General features: G+C 36.9%; 1 protein-coding gene across 1 annotated transcript in view; it reads left to right on the forward strand.

The window, feature by feature from the left end:
• The window catches only part of chrd (chordin), a 36,856-nt gene extending 27,410 nt beyond the window's left edge, over window positions 1-9,446 (forward strand). Inside the window, exons 16-20 of the mRNA XM_020926835.2 lie at window positions 475-531; window positions 659-762; window positions 4,236-4,499; window positions 7,687-7,780; window positions 8,709-9,446. Of these exons, the coding sequence (XP_020782494.2) occupies window positions 475-531; window positions 659-762; window positions 4,236-4,499; window positions 7,687-7,780; window positions 8,709-8,773 (584 nt within the window). The 3' untranslated portion in view covers window positions 8,774-9,446. The remainder of the gene's footprint in view (window positions 1-474; window positions 532-658; window positions 763-4,235; window positions 4,500-7,686; window positions 7,781-8,708) is intronic.
• Window positions 9,447-20,698: the final 11,252 nt, after the last annotated feature.

Raw genomic sequence — 20,698 nt, forward strand, 5'->3', positions numbered from 1 at the left:
AGTTGTTGTAGTAGCAGCAGTAGTAGTAGTAGTTGTTGTAGTAGCAGCAACAGCAGTAGCGGAGGTAGTAGAAGTAGTAGTAGCAGTAGGAGTAGTAGTAGTAGGAGGAGGAGGAGGAGGAGAAGGAGGAGCTGCAGCAGTTTCAGTAGTAGTTGTTGTAGTAGCAGCAGTAGTAGCATTAGCAGTAGTATTAGCAGCAGTAGTAGTACAAGTAGACACTACATTACCCGTGATAGTAGTAGTAGATTGTTGTTGTAGTTGTAGTGTAGTAGTAGTAGTAGTAGTAGTAGTAGTAGTAGTAGTAACAGCAGCAGTACCAGTAGTTGTTGTAGCAGTAGTGGTAGTAGCAGTAGTAGTATTAGTTGTAGTAGTATATGAAATAACTGTATGGTACTTATACTTATCTATTATATTTTGTCAAATTTTCACAGAACGTATTTCAAAACCAACTAAACCAAAACCTTTTATTTTCAGACAAGAAAGAGCCCAAAGACATGAAGGCCGCAGAGAGGGCCACCGAAAACCCTGAAGGTATGTGCCTCGAATTTTTCAATCTGACTTTTCTTCTTTTTTTTTTTTTTTTTTTTACACACTGCAAACCATTTTTCACGTTTTATATAATTCGTCATCACCTCACATTTTTCTTCTCTGTCTGCAGGCTGTTACTTTGAAGGAGACCAGAAAATGCACGCACCAGGAACCACATGGCACCCATTCGTACCTCCTTTTGGTTACATCAAATGTGCAGTCTGTACTTGCAAGGTAAATACTCCAGTGACCATGATAGATAATGTTCTATAATACAAACCAGGGTTTCTCAAACTGTGGTGCACGTACAGTTGGCGGTACATACATAGGTGCAGAGGTGAAAGGCGATAAAGTACAAAAGTAAAAGTACAGTACAAATTTTAAATATCTGTACTTGACTTAACTTAAATTTGACAGTGGATACTTTTACTCCACTATATTTGAGAACGTGTATCTGTACTTTCTACTCCACTACATTTTCGATCTGGACTGAAAAATAAAATGTACTTTTCTTTACGGTGTGAGAGAAAAGGAAGACTTTATTTCTTCTTTATTTTTTAGTACTTTTAATTAGAATTTCTTTCCCAACTTCTTTATCAAAATCACTACATTTTGTCCTTTAATGGATCTAAACATCTCTGCAAAATACTTTTACTTTTGACTACTGTATTTTAACTGTAATAGTAGTAGTAGAAAATTGTATACTTCAGTAGTTTCGTAGTAGTAGTAGTAGTAGTAGTAGTAGTAGTAGTAGTAGTAGTAGTAGTAGTAGTAGTAGTAGTAGTAGTAGTAGTAGTAGTAGTAGTAGTAGTAGTAGTAGTAGTAGTAGTAGTAGTAGTAGTAGTAGTAGTAGTAGTAGTAGTAGTAGTAGTAGCGGTAGTAGTAGTAGTAGTAGTAGTAGACCATGGTAGATAATATAACATAATATAAACCAGTTGGTACATACATAGGTGCAAAAGGTAATGAAGTACAAAAGTAAAAGTACCATACAATGTTTAGGTAGGTATCTGTACTTGATTTAAATACTTTTTACAGTGGATACTTTTACTTCACTATATTTGAGAAAATTGCAATATACTTCTTTTTCTATTGTTTTTCAGTGGAAGTAGTACTAGTAATAGTAGTAGTAAATTGTAATATACTACTGCTTCTACTGTACTGTACTAGTTGGAGTAGTAGGAGGAGTAGTAGGAGAAGTATTAGAAGTAGTAGTAATTGGAACATACATAGGTACAGCGTTGAAAGGTAATGAAGTACAAAAGTAAAAGTACAATACAAAGTTTAGGTATCTGTACTTGACTTAAATACATAGTAGTAATAGTCGTAGTAAATTGTTATATGCTACTGCCTCTAATGGTTATGTGACAAAGTAGTAGTAGCAGTAGACCATGGTAGACAATACTGTGGATATTTTTACTTCAATATATACAAGAATGTGAATCTGTACTTTCTACTCCACTACATTTTAGATCTGATTCAGAAGTAAAAAGTACTTTAGACTTTATCATTTTGGGTACTTTACTTAAATTTTCTAGTGGATACTTTTACTTCACTATATACCAGAAGGTGTATTGGTGCTTCCTACTACACCACATTTTAGATCTGGATTGAAAAGTAAAAAGTACTTTAGACTTGATCATTTTAGGTACTTTACTTTACTTAAATTTTACTGTGGATACTTTTACTTCACTATATACAAGAATGTGTATCTGTACTTTCTACTCCGCTACATTTTAGATCTGGATTAAAAAGTAAAAAGTACTTTAGACTTAATAATTTTAGGTACTTTACTTAACTTAAATTTTACAGTGAATACTTTTACTTCATTATATACAAGAATGTGTATCTGTACTTTCTACTCCACTACATTTTAGATTTGGATTAAAAAGTAAAAAGTACTTTAGACTTTTTTTTTCATCCTTTACTTGTTCCAAACATCTTTGCAAAATACTTTTACTTTTTACTCTTTAAGTATATTTTTAAACAGGTACTTTAAGTTTGATTTTCTCATGTGATACTTTTACTTTTTGCTCTATATCTGTACTTTTACTTGTACTTTTTTCATCATCCACTGCATAGGTATTTGCAATGGAGATCAATATTAAAGTGTAGACCTGTGATTAGTCCTGGTTTAGATCTGTATTAGTCCAGATGTAGTCCTGGTTTAGATCTGTTTTAGTCCAGATGTAGTCCTGGTTTAGATCTGTTTTAGTCCAGATGTAGTCCTGGTTTAGATCTGTTTTAGTCCAGATGTAGTCCTGGTTTAGATCTGTTTTAGTCCAGATGTAGTCCTGGTTTAGATCTGTTTTAGTCCAGATGTAGTCCTGGTTCAGTAGTCCTCGTGTAGTCCTCATTTGGTTGGAAGTTTTGTTTAGTTTTTAATTTAAATCAGAAAAGTACTTGGAAAAAACATGTAAGCAAACATCTGGTGGAGGAGCCTAGAGACATTCAATTTAGATTATAACAATTTAATGCAATAAAATTTAAACCTGATGCGAAACTTGGGAGAAGTAGTAATAGGAGATAGTAATGGTAGTGGTGTTACTTTCAAGTCACTTTTGTAGTAGTACTAAAAATGTAGTACTGTACTGTTTTCATTTCTTTATCTCTTACTTTATTATTGGTTAAAGTAGTCATATTATTTTCAATTGTATTGGTAGTAATAGTAGTAGTAGTAGTAGTAGTAGTAGTAGTTGTTGTTGTTGTTGTTGTATTTGTAGTTGTAGTTGTAGTGATAGTACATAGTTGTAGTAGTGTAGTAGTTGTAGAGTAGTAATAGTACATAGTTGTAGTAGTTGTAGTAGTAGTAATAATAGTACATAGTTGCAGTGATAGTAGTAGTAGTTGTTGTAGTAGTAGTAATAATACATAGTTGTAGTGGTACTTGTAGTAATAGCAGTAGTAATAGTTGTAGTATCTGTAGTAGTAATAATAGTACGTAGTTGTAATAGTAGTTGTAGTATTTGTAGTAGTTGTTGTACTAGTAATAATACATAGTGGCACTGCTAGTAGTAGTAGTTGTTGTAGTTGTAGTAATAGTACGTAGTTGTAGTAATTGTAGTAATAGCAGTAGTAGTAGTTGTAGTATCTGTAGTAGTAGTAGTAGTAGTAGTAGTAGTAGTAGTAGTAGTAGTAGTAGTAGTAGTAGTAGTAGTAGTAGTAGTGGTGGTGGTGGTAGTGGTAATGGTAATGGCAGCAGTAGTAGTTGTTGTAGTTGTAGTAATAGTACGTAGTTGTAGTAATTGTAGTAATAGCAGTAGTAGTAGTTGTAGTATCTGTAGTAGTAGTAGTAGTATTTGTTGTAGTAGTAGTAGTAGTAGTAGTAGTAGTAGTAGTAGTAGTAGTGATAGTACATAGTGATAGTTGTAGTTGTAATAGTAATAATAGTACATAGTGGTAGTGATAGTTGTAGTATTAGTAGTAGATGTAGTAGTAGTAATAGTACATACTGTAGTTGTAGTAGTGGTTGTAGTAGTTGTAGTTGTAGTGGTAGTTGTAGTTATAGTAAGTAGCCGAAGTAGTAGTAGAAGATAGTGTTTTGATAATAGTAGTAATAGTGTGATAGTGTAGTAGTAGTGGTAGTAGTAGAAGCAGCAGCAGCAGCAGTAGTACTAGTAGTAGCAATAGTACTATAGTAATGTTAGTAGTACTGTAGTCTTGTATCTGAAAGTGTATTTGAAGTCCTGTGTCTTGTGTCATGTGATCAGGGTTCCACAGGAGAGGTGCACTGTGAGAAGGTGACGTGTCCGGCTCTGACCTGCAGTCACCCCGTGCGCCGTAACCCGTCTGACTGCTGTAAGGAGTGCCCCGACGAGGAGAGGACCCCCCCCGGCCTCGAGCACACCGACATGATGCAGGCCGACGGACCGCGCCACTGCAAGTTCGGCAAAAACTACTACCAAAACAGCGACAACTGGCACCCATGGGTCCCTCTGGTGGGAGAGATGAAGTGCATCAACTGCTGGTGTGATGTAAGTATTGTAATAGTATCATGTAATAGTATCATTTAAGTAGTATTATACAATTATGCTATTATGCAGTTATAGTAGTAGTTGTTGTAGTGGTTGTTGTAGAAGTAGTAGTTGCAGTATTTTTGTTATAATGGTAGTAGTTGTACAAAATTGTAATATAGTATTCTTTCTATTGATTTCAGTCGAAATAGTCGAAGTAGTTGTAGTAGTAAACTGTAGTGGTTGCAATAGCAGTAGCAGTATTTTAATTGTAGTGGTAGTAGTTGTAGAAAATTGTAATATACTACTGTTTCTATTGGTTTCAGTGGAAGTAGTAGAAGTAGTAGTAGTAGCAGTAGTAGCAGTAGTAGTAGTAGTAGTAGTAGTAATTGTTGTGGTTGTAGTAGATTTAGCAGTAGGAGTATTTTAAATGTAAAGGTAGTAGTTGTAGAAAATTGTAATATACTGTTGTTTTTATTCAGTAATAACTTTTCAGCAAAAGTAGTAGAAGTAGTAGTAGCAGTAAACTGTAGTGGTTGTAGTACAAGTAGTAGTAGCAGTAGCATTATTTTAATTGTAATGTTAGTAGTTGTAGAACATTAATATACTAGAGTAGAAGATTTTCAGTAGAAGTAGTAGTAGTAGCAGTAGTAGTAAATTGTAGTGGTTGTAGTACAAGTAGCAGTAGCAGTATTTTAATTGTAAAGGTAGTGGTTGAAGAAAATTGTAATATACTACTGTTTCTATTGGTTTTCAGTAGAAGTAGTAGTGGTAATAGTAGTAGTAGTCGTAGATGGTGTTGGTTGGAGTAGAAGTAGTAGTAGCAGTATTTTATTTGTAATGTAGTTGTAGAAAATTGTAATATACTACTGTTTCTATTGGTTTTTTTAGTGGAAGTAGTAAAAGTAGTAGTAGTCGTAGTGGTAGTAGTGGTAATAGTAGTAGTAGTAGACTGTAGTGGTTGTAGTACAAGTAGTAGTAGCAGTATTTTAATTGTAATGTTAGTAGTTGTAGAAAATTGTAATATACTGCTGTTTCTATTGTTTTTTTTTAGTGGAAGTAGTAAAAGTAGTAGTAGTCGTAGTGGTAGTAGTGGTAATAGTAGTAGTAGTAGTAGACTGTAGTGGCTGTAGTACAAGTAGTAGTAGCAGTATTTTAATTGTAATGTTAGTAGTTGTAGAAAATTGTAATATACTACTGTTTCTACTTGTTTTCAGCAGTAGTAGCAGTAGTAGCAGCAGTAGTAAATTGTAGTATTTGTAGTAGAAATAACAGAAGTAGTAGCAGTATTTTATTTGTAATGGTAGTAGTACTAGACAATTGTAATATACAACTGTTTCTACTGGTTTTCAGTGAAAGTAGTAATAGTAGTAGTAGTAGTAGTAGTCAATTGTAGTGCTTGTAGTAGAAGTAGTAGCAGTATTTTAACTCTAATGGTAGTAGTAGTTGTAGTAGTAGTAAATTGTAATATACTACTGCTTCTGATGGGTTTGTGACGTAGTAGCAGTAGTAGTAGTAGTAGTAGTAGTAATAGTAATAGTAATAGTAATAGAAGAAGTAGTAAATTGTAGTGCTTGTAGTAGAAGTAGTAGTATTTTGCTTGTAATGGTAATAGTTGTAGAAAATTGTAAAATACTACGGTTTCTATTGGTTTTCAGTGAAAGTAGTAGTAGTAGTAGTAGTAGTAGTAGTAGTAGCAGCAGCAGCAGCAATAGTAGCAGTAGTAGTAGTAGTACATTGTAGTGGTTGTCATAGAAGTAGTGGTAGCAGTATTTTTGCTGTAATGGTAGCAGTAGCAGAAAATTGTAATATGTTTCTATTGGTTTGCAGTGGAAGTAGTAGTAGTAGTAGTAGTAGAAGTAGTAAATTGTCGTGCTTGTAGTAGAAGTAGTAGCAGTATTTTAACTCTAATGGTAGTAGTAGTTGTAGTAGTAGTAAATTGTAATATACTACTGCTTCTGATGGGTTTGTGACGTAGTAGCAGTAGTAGTACAAGTAGTAGTACTAGTAGAAGTAGTAGTAGTAGTAGTAGTAGTAGTAATAGTAATAGTAATAGTAATAGTAGAAGTAGTAAATTGTAGTGCTTGCAGTAGAAGTAGTAGTATTTTACTTGTAATGGTAATAGTTGTAGAAAATTGTAAAATACTACGGTTTCTATTGGTTTTCAGTGGAGGTAGTAGTAGTAGTAGTAGTAGTAGTAGTAGTAGTAGTAGTAGTAGTAGTAGTAGTAGTAATTGTAGTGGTTGTCGTAGAAGTAGTGGTAGCAGTATTTTTGTTGTAATGGTAGTAGTAGCAGAAAATTGTAATACTGTTTCTATTGGTTTGCAGTGGAGTAGTAGTAGTAGTAGTAGTAGTAGAAGTAGTAAATTGTAGTGCTGTAGTAGAAGTAGTAGCAGTATTTTAACTCTAATGGTAGTAGTAGTTGTAGTAGTAGTAAAATTGTAATATACTACTGCTTCTGATGGGTTTTGTAGTAGCAGTAGTAGTACTAGTAGTAGTCTAGTAGTAGTAGTAGTAGTAGTAGTAGTAGTAGTAGTAGTAGTAGTAGTAGTAGTAGTAGTAGTAGTAGTAGTAGTAGTAGTAGTGTAGTAAATTGTAGTGCTTGTAGTAGAAGTAGTAGCAGTATTTTAACTCTAATGGTAGTAGTAGTTGTAGTAGTAGTAAATTGTAATATACTACTGTTTCTGATTGGTTTGTGACGTAGTAGCAGTTGTAGTAGTAGTAGTGGTAGCAGCAGTAGTAGTACTAGTAGTTGTAGTAGTAGTAGTTGGTAACACAGCACTACTGGTTCTTTTGGTTTTGGTTTCAGGTGACAATGCATGACCACGAGCATCCCAACAACACCCCGTGACATCTTTTTGTAAATTTGTAAATTCCCCTTTCTGACCAGATTTAAACAAGATTTTGTTCTGGTTTGAGTTTATTTCAAACATTTTGAACACGGACAACTGTTTTACATCATATTTCGCAATTTGGGGAAAAACCTACCCACTTCTGTGTCCATTTGTTTATCGGTGGTCACAGGATTTTTGGTTGCGGTGATGTAACTTTACCACAACACGAAATATTTGCGTAGCTCAGCACTTTTGGTATCATAATGAATCGCAAGTGTTAGCAATCTGTCTATAGGCCGTATAAGACTCTAGCATTTGTTTTTGTTCTATTATTGTTCTATTATTTACATTTTTTTTTCTTTTTTTTTTTGCAGCATGGTGTCACAAAATGCCAGAGAAAGCAATGTCCGATCTTGACCTGCACTAACATCACCCGAAAAGAGGGCGCTTGTTGTCCCGAATGCACTGGTACGTAATCAGTACTTCAAACTACTTCTACCTAAATAGTAGAATCCGTGTATCATTTGTTCATTTGTTTTTTAATATAAAACCAAAAATAAGAAAATGAAAAAACAACTATTTTCTTCATTATTTGTCTCCAAAACCAAAATGAAAAAATGGATAACGATTAGTTTTTTTCAGTTTTCGATTTTGTGTTTAAATGAAAAATGGAAAAAACGTAAAATGGAAAAAGCTTAAACAGTGATGCTGGACTTTTGCGCTGCATACGGACTTAACCAGGACTAAACCAGGTCCGGGACCAGACAAGGGCTGAGACCAGGATCAGACTAGAACTGAGACCAGGATTGAGACTGGAAACAGGACCAGGACTTAGACCGGGACTGAGACCGGGACCAGACTGGGACTGAGACCAGGACTGAGACCGGGATCACACTAGAACTGAGACCAGGATTGAGACCGGGACCAGACTGGGATTGAGACCGGGACCAGACCAGGGCTGAGGCCAGGACCAGACCAGGACCAGACCAGGACCAGACCTTGATTGAAACCGGGACCAGACCATCACTGAGACCAGGACTGAGACCAGGACTGAGACCAGGACTGAGACTGGGACCAGACCATGACTGAAAACGGTTTAGTCCTGGTTTAGTCCTATTTTAGTCCTGATTCAGTCCTGGTCCAGTCCGTATGCGGCGCAAAAGTCCGGCATCGGAATCATGGAAATCACGGAAACAGGAAACGGCCATTTTCCGTTTTTTCCATTCTTCATTTAAACACAAAATCGAAAACTGAAGGAAACTGTTGATTTTTCGTTTTCTTATGTTTGGTTTTATATTGAAGAACAAATGAACGAACGATACACAGATTTAGTATATTAAAATGTATTTCCAGATTTGACTCAATTTCCTATTTTTTTGTTTTATCTCATTTTTAGATTCCATAGAAGATGACGAAATCGTAATGAAAACTCCAGACAAGCGACGGAACTGGAGACACTGACCACTGAGGATGCTACTTAGAAATCCCAAAAAGGACTAAATTATAGACTTTATTTTACAAGGAGATCTAACTCGGAGATGCACCGCGGATCTTAACTTTTAACTCCTTCCTTCCACGTATTGCCCACCCGGTAGCAGCTGCAGGATTGTACGGAAAAAAAAAAAAAAGCCGAGATTTTGGGACTGTCCAGAGACTTGTGTAGCGGAACAGACGACGCTACGAACGGGACCAAATGTGATGGTGTGCGTGTTTAAGTGTCGCTAACTCCGCTTGCTTTTGGTTCTTGGTCCGGAATTGTTGACGGAGCTTCGCGTTGAAGTGCAGCAACGGCATAAAAGCAACTTGTGAAGATAGTGTAGTGTGAATGTGTGTGCGTACGCTTCAAGTACTAGCAGTATTGTACAGCTCAGTAAACTCAAATAATGTTGTAAAGTTGGAAATTTTGTAAGTAAAACGTGTATTCATAGACCAGTGTCAAGGCAGAGATTCTAAAATGTAAAAAAAAAAAAATGTCTCCGGCTGCTTCTCTGCATCAATTGTCCCTATTTTGTTGCCTCTTGTCTGTAATGAATTAAGTAATATTTTAATGAATTTCTATTGTTGTTAAGAATATGGAGCTGATTTGTATTTTGTATTTATTGAACGCTGTGGAGACAAAATTAAAAACTGTAAAAACTGGAAACTCTATAATAATTTTTCATTTATTTATTTAGTGTTTTATAAATATTTTACATAAGTTATAGCAGTAATGGTAGAAGTAGAAGTAGTAGTAGCAGTATTTTAATAGTAGAACATTGTAATATACTTGGTTTTCAGTGGAAGTAGTAGCAGTAGTAGTAGCAGTAGTAGTAGTAGGAGTAGTAGTAGTACTACTAGTAGTAGCAGTAGAACATTGTATATACAGTAGTAGTACAGTAGTAGTAGTAGGAGTAGTAGTAGTACTACTAGTAGTAGCAGTAGAACATTGTAATATACTTGGTTTTCAGTGGAAGTAGTAGTAATAGTAGTTGTAGTGGTGGTGGTGGTGGTAGTAGTAGTAGCAGTAAATTGTGGTAGTAGTAGAAGTAGTAGTAGCAGTGTTTTAATTGTAATGATAGTAGTAGGACATTGTAATATACTTGTTTTTTAGTTGAAGCAGCAGCAGTAGTAGTAGTAGTAGTAGTAGTAGTAGTAAGTAGTAAATTCTAGTGGTAGTAGTAGAGGTAGAAGTAGCAGTATTTCAATTGTAATGGTAGTAATAGAACACTTTAATATACTTGGTTTTCAGTGAAAGTAGTGGTAGTAGTAGTAGTTGTTGTTGTTGTAGATGTAGTAGTAGTAGTGGTAGTTGTTGTTGTAGTTGTAGTAGTAGTAGTGGTAGTAGCAGAAATGGTAGTAGTAGTGGTGGTAGTAGTAGTAGTCAATTCTAGGGGTAGTAGAAGTACCAGTATTTTATTTGTAATGGTAGTAGTAGAACATTGTAATATATTTGTTTTTTTAAGTTGAAGTAGTAGTAGTAGTAGTGGTAGTAGTAGTAAAAGTTGTAGCAGTAGTAAATTCTAGTAGTAGTAGTAGTAGTAGCAGTATTTTAGTTGTATGGTAGTACTAGTAAAGTAATATACTACTGGTTCTATTGGTTGTTAGTGGAAGCAGTAGTATTAGTAGTAGTAATAGTAGTGTAGTAGTACTAATACGAAACAGTATTACATTAAAAAAAAGAAAAGAAAAAAGTTTAAAATTTGGTTAGTTATCAATCTGGAATACAAAAATAAATTCAGACGTCATTTTAATTACACGAGTACTTCTCTTAGTCGACAGTAGCGTACTGGGTTAAGCATTTGCCTTAGAACCACAGAGTTGTGGGGTCAAAATGTGGCCAAGTTCATAAACATTGTCAGTATCTGAGGTAAAGCAGTACACTCCCTGCACACCACCTGCTTGTAGTAGTCACCCTATGTACCTACATATATATATATATATATATATATATATATATATATATATATATATATATATATATATATATATATATATATATATATATATATATATATATATACCTACACAGGGCGACTACCTTTTCTACTCCCTGAAGAGGAAGCACCTCTCCGGGTAAGTCCCATAGTCCTTTGTCAGGTCACAGGTGTACAAGGACCTTTACAAGTATCTAAAGCAGCTGTTTACTAAGGGCCTTCTAAACTAAAGTCTTGGAAATAAAACACTGAAATGGAACAAATAGAACAAAAATAGAATAAAAAATAGAATAAAATACAAAAACACACAGAAAAAACAATGTAACAATATCCATAATCTCATGGTACGATATTATCACGATATACATCTCACTGTACGATATTTATTACGATATTTTGAAGAGGCTGATATAATTGTAGATAGAACACTTTTTTGCTTTTAAAATACCTTGACAAGATTTTGGTGTGAATTATTTCAGTCATAATCTCAAGAATTCAAGTAAAAAACATATCTCTTCATGTTGTCTGCACTGAAATGAATCATGGGATATGTAGTTCCTGATGTTTATAAGATGTTGCTATTATAAAACCATTTATTTAACAAAGGAACTTGTGATTCGATACACTGTGACAGCCCACAATATTACTGTGAGACTTTTGACGATACAATATTACGATATTTTGGTTATTGTTAAATCCCTAGAAAAAAGAGCAAGATACAAAAGCACACTGAAATAAAAGCAAAACAAAAATAAATAAATAAATACATTTAAAAAAATAGATCAAAATACAAAAGCACATTCCAATAGAAACACAACAAAAACACAAAATGGAACAAAATACAAAAACATACTGAAATAAAACCAAAACAAAAATAAAAAGTAGAACAAAATACAAAAACACACTGAAAAAAAAAAAAAAAACAGATAAAAATACAAAAACACTAAAATAAAAACAAAAAAATAGATCAAAATACAAAAACACACTGAAATAAAAACAAAAACACAAAATAGAACAGAATGCGAAAACACACTGAAATAAAAACAAAACAAAAAATTGAACAAAAGCAGTCCACATGGTCCGGCCCAGATAAGAATGTGAATGTACTGAACTGAAATTAGCAAAGTAAGTTGTTGAGTTTTATATTGAAAATGAACAAATGTGCAAAATTAAATAATTGAATGAGTTTAAATGAGACAAAAGCCCTCATTAAACTTCAAAAACATGCATTCTTACAGTGCCTGGATTCACCTCCCACAAGATCTGACCTGTAACTTGGTCAACTGCATGTCTCCTTGAATATCGGTACGTTTAATGCTATACTGTGGAATATTCCAGGCAAAACAATAACATTTCCATGTATGGTATGGTGCACAGACCTTTCAGACACCTGTGTAAGTGAATTAAAAACACAAAATAGAACAAAATACAAAAACACACTGAAATAAAAACAAAACAAAAAATAGATAAAAATACAAAAATACAGAAATAAAAACAAAAAATTTATCAAAATACAAAAACACACTGAAATAAAAACACAACAAAAAACACAAAATAGAACAAAATACAAAAACACACTGAAATAAAAACACAACAAAAACACAAAATAGATCAAAATATAACAGCACATTGAAATAAAAACACAGCAAAAATACAAAATACAACAAAATACAAAAACACACCGAAATAAAAATGAACTTAGAGCAGTTCTTCCCTCCACATGGTAAGAAAGTGGATGTATTTTGATGAAATTGGCAAAGTAACCTATTGAATTGAATATTGAAAATGAACAAATGTGCAAAATTAAACAATTGAATGAGTTTAAATGAGACAAAAGCCCACATGGAACTTCAAAAACATGCATTCTTACAGTGTCTGGATTCACCTCCCCCAAGATCTGACCTGTAACTTGGCCAACTGCATGTCTCCTTGCATACAGGTAAGTTTAATGCTATACTGTGGAACATTCCGGGCAAAACAATAACATCTCCATGCAGTTCCAACACAGTTTAAATCAGTGAAACATGTGGTATGGTGCGCAGACCTTTCAGACACCTGTGTAAGTGAATTAAAATCGTTTAGAAACAGTCTGTGGTGGAGAGCAATTATCCATTTGAACAGACTGATCCTCTCCCGGTTTATTTTTCTTTCTCTCTTCATTTACATATTTAGATCCGGGACAAACAACTTTCTTTTCAAGTATCTCTCTCGCCACATGTTCGGTCGTCTTCACGTAAACACGGGCACACATCAGCGAACACAGTCACAAACATAAGCTGAATGGGACGCACGTGGGGCCTGAGCGCTGCTAAAGAAATGTGCGTATACAATCGTGCCCTCTGCTGGTCGTACAGTGTCATTACAGAAGAAAAGAGCCTGCATTATTTCAATAGCAGAAAACAGAAAATGATTAATAAAAAAATGCCAATTAAACATTTCAGTTATTAAAAATATAATATACACGTAATGTATTTTTATTATTATTTTAAATGTCTATTAATATTGGTCATGTTTAATGGTAATGAGATTATCTTCCATGCACACCAAAATCTTATCTTAAATGATCTGATTTTCTGACAGTTTTAGTGGCAGGGGAATGTTTCTGGTCTACACAGTGGTGGAAGAAGTACTACATTTTGTTAAGTAAAAGTACAGATACCAGAGCAAAAAACAAACAAACAAACAAACAAACAAAACTCAAGTAAAAGCAAGTATCACATTAATAAATATTTAGGGTGCACTATGTAACTTTTTGGTTGGGGGTCTTTCACCTGCTTGTTTCTATGGAGATGTCATTGCTCTGCCTGGAATGTTCCACAGTATAACATTAAACAGCTCTACCTTTTTACATTTTCTAAATTTATTCAATTACAGGTGGTTTTATGTCAAAAATACTTACAAAAACGAGCATTCTGACTGTGAGTGGTGTGGCTGTCCCTGCACCAGAAAAGTTACACAATGCACCTTTAAAGTACCTGTTTAAAACTGTACTTATAAAGTAAAAATTAAAAGTATTTCAGGCAGATTTAATATAGCTCCAAATATAGTAGTAGTAGTTTATTTTTCTTACATGTTACATGTTTACTATGACCAAAGGGTTTAGTGAAAAATCACTAATGAATACATAACCCTATAGTGATTTTGATAAAGCTTTGTGCTGAGTTTTGTTTTGTTGTTTTCTATTACACTATTAAATTGATATATATTTTTTCCCAATCTGTTTTAATTTGTATATTTTGGTTTGCCCAGACAACCAGTGTGGTAAAAATAAACCCTCAGCCTTTTCTTAAAGTCTCAAACAATAATACTTTTTTCTTTTCAGTCCAGTTCAAAAATGTTGTTGGAATAGAAAGTACAGGTACCTGCTTTCGAATGTAGTAAAGTAAAAATAAAAACTATCCACCTTAAAGTAAAATACAGATACTTAAGATGTATACTTAAAGGTGCATTGTGTAACTTTTCTGGTGGAGACTCTGTCAAATGCTTTTCCCTATGGAGACAATATCGTTTGGCTGGAATGTTTCACAGTATGGCATTAAACCTTTCTACCTTCATGGAAACCAAACCAGACTAAGTTAGGGGTCAGATCTATGGAGTGGCAGCCAGGCTCACAGTCAGAATGCCTGTTTTTCTAGGTATTTTTGAGCTATAAAACCACCTGTAATTGAATAAATGTGGGTTGGATCTGTTTAATGTCAAACTGCGGAACATTTTAAGCAGAGCAATGACATATTTATAGAAACAAGTAGGTGTTTCTAGGTGTTACTTTACTTTACTACTTTTACTTTGTTCCACCACTGGGTCTGGGAATACCTTACACCCACGGATTACACCAGGTCCAGCTTCGTCTATAATTAAAACAAATAGTACAATAAAATAATAATATAGTGCCTTGCTGACCTCAGAAGTACACCAATGATTTTAAATTAAGTAGAAGGTTTGTTGAGAAGTTCTAAGAAGACGTGAACATTTCCCTAGAGCAATAAACACTGTGAATGCAAATATATGGGTGAACCGCAAGACCTTTATCCAACTGTATAAAAGCCTTTGTTTACTTGGCTGTTTGAGTGTGTAGCTTTTGCCAATTACTGCAGAAACAACACAGCAGGTGAAATAATAAAGCTGGACCAAGATCTGAATTGTTACTACTAGAGAGGCCAGGCCAGGGTTCGTTTACTTTCACCGAGAAATGCATAAGATGTTTTACTAATGCACATTTTATTATGATTATTTTTATTTCTCTGACTTTGCTATGTTGCGTTGTGTGTGGGTGTGTGGGAATTTGTGTGTAAAAGTGTGCATGGGAGTGTGCGTGAGAGTGTGTGAGAGTGTGTGAAAGTGTGCAAGAGTGTGGACAAGTGTGCGTTTGTGTGAGTATGTGCGAGAGTGTGCGTGAGAGCGTGTGACAGTGTGTGAGAGTGTGTGGGAGTGTGTGAGGGTGTGTGAGGGCATGTGAGAGTGTGTGAGTCTATGTGAGAGTGTGTGAACGTGTGTGTGAGGGTGTGTGAGAGTGCGTAAGGGAGTGTGTGAGAGTGCGTGAGAGTGTGTGAGAGTATGTGGTAGTGTGCAAGAGTGTGGATGAGTGTGCCAGAGTGTGCAAGAGTGTATGTGTGTGTGAGAGAGTGTGATGGAATTGTTGAGAGTGTGTGAGAAAGTGTGGGAGTGTGTGAGAGTGCATGAGAGGGTGGGAGTGTGTGAGGGTGTGTGAGAGTGTGTGAGAGTGCGTAAGGGAGTGTGTGAGAGTGCGTGAGAGAATGTGTGAGTGCGTGAGAGTGAGTGAGAGTCTGTGAAAGTGTGCAAGAGTGTGGACGAGTGTGCGAGAGTGTGCAAGAGTGTACGTGTGTGAGAGTGTGTGGGAGTGTGTGGGAGAGTGTGGGAGTGTGTGAGAATGTGTGAGAGTGTGTGAGAGTGTGTGTGCGTGTGTGGGAGTGTGTGAGAGTGTGTGAGATAGTGTGGGAGAGTGTGTGAAAGTGTGCAAGAGTGTGGACGAGTGTGCGAGAGTGTGCAAGAGTGTACATGTGTGAGAGTGTGTGGGAGTGTGTGGGAGAGTGTGGGAGTGTGTGAGAATGTGTGAGAGTGTGTGAGAGTGTGTGTGCGTGTGTGGGAGTGTGTGAGAGTGTGTGTGAGGGTGTGTGAGAGTGCGTAAGGGAGTGTGTGAGAGTGCGTGAGAGAATGTGTGAGTGCGTGAGAGTGAGTGAGAGTCTGTGAAAGTGTGCAAGATTGTGGACGAGTGTGCGAGAGTGTGCAAGAGTGTACGTGTGTGAGAGTGTGTGGGAGTGTGTGGGAGAGTGTGGGAGTGTGTGAGAATGTGTGAGAGTGTGTGTGAGAGTGTGTGTGCATGTGTGGGAGTGTGTGAGAGTGTGTGGGAGAGTGTGTGAAAGTGTGCTAGAGTGTGGGCAATGTGCGAGAGTGTGTGTGGGAGTGAGTGAGAGAAAGAGTGTGTGAGTGGGTGTGAGAGTGTGTGAGAGTATGTGAGAGTGTGTGTGGGAGACTGTGTGTGTGAGAGTGTGTGAGAGTGTATGGGTGTGTGTGTGGGAGTGCCTAGAGACTGTGTGAGAGTGTGGGAGAGTGAACAAGTGTGTTGGACTGTGGGAGAGTGTGTGAGACTATGTAAGGGTGTGGAAGAGTGTATGAGAGTACACTGTGAGAGTACTTGAGTGTGTGTGTGTGTGAGAGTGGATGAGAGTAGTAAAGTGTGTGAGAGTGTGTGTGAGTGTGTGAGAGTGTGTGCGGGAGTGAGTGAGAGAGACACTGTGAGAGTGTGTGAAAGTGTGCAAGAGTGTGGACAAGTGTGCAAGAGTGTGTGAGAGAGAGAGTGTGTGTGAGAGTGTGCAAGAGTGTGTGAGAGTGTGGACAAGTGTGCATGTGTGTGAGTATTTGTGAGATTGTGAGAGTGTGCGTGAGAGTGCCCGTGAGAGTGCGCATTTGAGTGTGTGAGAGAGTGTGACAGAGTGTGTGAGAGTGTGGAAGAGTGTGTGACTGTGTGTGTGTGTGTGTGTGTGTGTGTGTGGGAGTGAGTGTGAGAGTATGTGTGTGTCCAGAGAGCGAGAGTGTGCAAAAGTGTGCAAGAATGTGGAGAAGTATGTGAGAGTGTGTGAGAGTGTGCGAGAGTGTGGACAAGTGTGTGAGAGTATGTGAGAACATGTGAGAGTGAACAAAAGTGTGAGAGTGTGTGAAAGTGTGTGGCAGAGTGTGGCAGTGTGCGAGAGTGCCCGAGAGTGGACGAGTGTGTGAGACTACGTGAGAGTGTGTGTGGCAGAGTGTGCGAGAGTGTGCAGGAGTGTGGGAGAGTGGACAAGTGTGAGAGTATGTGAGAGTGTGTGTGAGAGAGTGTGGGGGAGTGTGGGAGAGTGAGGGAATGTGTGGGAGTGTATGAGAGAGTGTGTGTGAAAGTGTGTTAGAGTGTCTGAGAGTGTGTGACAGTGCAACAGTGTTACAATCATAGCTCCAAGCATAGATCAGCTGGTAAACACTGCACTCACATTTCAAATTGGTGTTTGTAATGTGCTGTTGTTTGTGCGTGCATGTGTTTTTGTGTGTTGGTGCATATGTGTTATTTCCTCCTTTAATTTGTGACGTCACTGCAAAGTCTCCATACTACTACTACTGCATACTACTGTACGTGCTGCTACTGCCAATACCTGTATGAATGCTCCCAAAAGTATTACTAGTATATTATAACTCCATGAGTGTTAAAACATGCCATATTGAAAGGTCATTTGCAAACAGAAAATTCATAAATGCTGAACCTTATCATTATTTGTCTGGGATTGGCACCACAAACCTGTCATATTAATCTTACAAATCTTTGGGGTTGAATAATGCTAATGTTTTTCATGTGGATAGGCCCGGCAAATACAGAGATATGGATTAATATTTAAGGGTATATTTATTATGCATTGTGAGTTGTGTAACTTTTCTGGTGGAGGGTTCGTCAAAGGCTTTTCTTCACAGAGATGTTATTGCTTTGTCTGGAATGTTTCACAGTACCTTTCTATCTTCATGGAGACCAAACCAGGGCACGTTACAGGTCAGATCTGTGGAGAGTTGATCCCGCTCACAGTCAGAATGCTTGTTTTTCTAGGTGTTTTGAGCTGTAAAACCACCTGTAATACATGCAATGCATACTGGGAAGGATTTTCCAAAAAAAGTGAGCATCAAACCGCCATGTTTGTTTTTCCAGTGGGATGCGTCTATTGACAAAGCCAGTCTTTCTAGTCTTTTGAACCATATCGCTTTTGTTTCTGGTTCTGATATTGTCATATTTTAGTTTTGGGGTTCGAACATCGTAATTATGTGGTTGTTGAATGTCCTAACAGCGGAAACAGCTTGAGAAATGGGCTTCAGAAGTTTGCGAACTCCATAAATGCAAAAGGGAATCAGATCTGTGTGAATTTATGTGAAACCTCCGTTCAAACTTTTTCCCTTCCCAATGGAATTGAAAAATAGTGAAAGTTGAAGGCGATGGGTAGTATTGATACACAGGAAGGACGAGAAAGGAAACCTTTGACTGCCTAAATCATCCCGAGTTTGCAGCCAACATTTTGTATGTGGAGCGCTCAACCTTGGTTATGAATTTAAAAAGTCAACGCCAAAGCGAAAGGCACCAGCTGTTCGACAAGAAACTCCTTCCACTGCAAAGAGACCAAGACGTGATGTTAATGTAAAACCACAAGAACAAGAAAGTGTGAGCTCAGCCTGTCTCTCTTCTGCACCTCTCACTTAACAAACAGGATCCCGCTTTGGTGGTGCTCCACATACAAAATGTTGGCTGCAAACTCGCAATGGTTTAGGCAGTCAAAGGGTACCTTTCTGGTCCTTCCTGTGTATCAGTATTGCCTGCCCATCGCCTTCACCTTTCACTATTTTTCAATTCCATTAGGAAGTGAAACAGTTTGAATGGAGGTTTCACATAGATTCACACAGATCTGATTCCCTTTTGCATTTATGGAGTTCGCAAACTTCTGAAGTCCATTTCTCGAGCCGTTTCCACTGTTAAGACATCCAACAACCACATAATTACGATGTCCGAATCCCAAAAGTAAAATATGACAATATCAGAACCAGAAACAAAAGTGATATGGTTCAAAAGACTTGAAAAGATCAGCTTTGTCAATAGACGCATCCCACTGGGAAATCAAACATGGTGGTTTGATGCTCACTTTTTCAGAAAATCCTTCCCAGTATGAATTGCGCGATGACCGGAAGTCCGAAATTCGTGATGCATCTATTGAATAAATGTAAGGCAGAGCTCTTTAAAGTCATACTGCGGAACATTCCCAGCAGAGCAATGACATATAGAAACAAGCAGGTGACTTTGAATTAAAACGTTACACAGTGCACCTTTAAGTATTTATAGTTTAGACAATTTATTCATAAGTACAATAAAAACGCTTTAAAAGTCAAGTTCTTTTATCGTCTGACCTTCACATTATCCCTGCAGGGAATGCACAAACAGGAGGTGCTGATCTGAACCTGCTGAAAACGGTTTTATCATTTCAAAACATCTTTGACAGTAATTTTGTGGGAAGTTCAGCTCAGTGTTTCATCCGAGGCTGGAGAGAGGAGCATCCCAAGAGACGGAGGATAAAAGCGCTTCAGACTCTACTTTAAACACTGGCAGTAGTGCGTAAAACTACTGCACAATCTGATGTGGAGTATTATTCAAGTGGACGAGCAACTTTTACTTCTCATGCAGTATCCAGCGGAGGTTATTTCTGAGAGAGTATTAACACTCTGCTGGAGCTGTTATTGCTTTGTCTGGAATGTTTCACAGTATGGTATTAAACTTTTCTGTCTTCATGGAGACCAAACCAGACCAAGTTACAGGTTAGATCTGTGGAGAGGCGACCATGCTCAATCAGAATGTCATTTTTCTAGGTATTTTTGAGCTATAAATCCACCTGTAATTGGATAAAGAAAAAGTAGAGCTGTTTGGTCATGACATATCCATAAAAACAAGCAGGTGCCAGACCCTCATAGCCTGATTCATCAGCCGGTTTCACTTCGTAGAAACCGTCTGACCTTGCAGCATTAGGATTTGTTCACTCGATGGTAGGCGGGTACTTTTTAAATTTAACCAATCACTGCTATTTGGTTGTGACGTATGTAATGCACCAGGAAGAAGGGCAATAACGTCTTTCCCCTTTATGAAATTCACCAAACATTGTCTTTGTTCCGGCTTTATATCCTCGATCTCAGGAATCGTTGCCAACACAGAATGTCTGTCTTCGTCTACATCCATCTCGACCGTTTTGTTTACTGTTGTGCTTGTACCACAAAAGGGACCCAGACAGGAGCTTGAGTTTGACGTCATGACTTCACAGCTCTTCACTGATTGGCCGGTGCGCGGTCTACAACTTCTGGGGTTCTTGCAAACCGTCTTGTGTATTCTGATTCCTGACCTAGTCACTGGAGAGAAATTAAATTGAGTGGAGACACTAGGTGACACCAGCCTGGCTAAGACCACTAGGGCCCAGGATTGAAAACTAAAGTTCATTCGTAAAGGCCTGACCAGTTTTTTTTTATTACTCTATTAAAACCTTCATCCATGAACCTCCTAGAAAGAAAATGATTGAAAACCATTAAGTGTGCATTATGTAACTTTGTGGTTGGGGTCCATCACTTTCATTTATTCAATTATAGTTGGTTTTATAGCTCAAAAATACTCAGAAAAACATCAATTTTTGACTGTGATCAGTGTTGCCTCTCCACAGATCTGACCTGTAACTTGGTCTGGTTTGGTCTCTATAAAAAGAAAGCAGTTATATGAAACATAGCACTAACATCTCCATGGTGAAAAGCATTTGACGGGTGGAAAATTACTTGCATTCAAAAACTTACATTCACAAAATTGACAACTTTTACAACTTTTATCATTGTTATTGCGTGTTTTTATATGGATTGTTTATCATTCACCATAAGAAGTGACGTTACAACAGTCTTTCATTTCAGTGAGTTTTACATCAATTGC

Source organism: Boleophthalmus pectinirostris, unplaced genomic scaffold (genome assembly GCF_026225935.1).
Source record: "Boleophthalmus pectinirostris isolate CB_2022bp ecotype Guang Dong unplaced genomic scaffold, ASM2622593v1 HiC_scaffold_9, whole genome shotgun sequence".
NCBI classification, from domain to species: domain Eukaryota; kingdom Metazoa; phylum Chordata; class Actinopteri; order Gobiiformes; family Gobiidae; genus Boleophthalmus; species Boleophthalmus pectinirostris.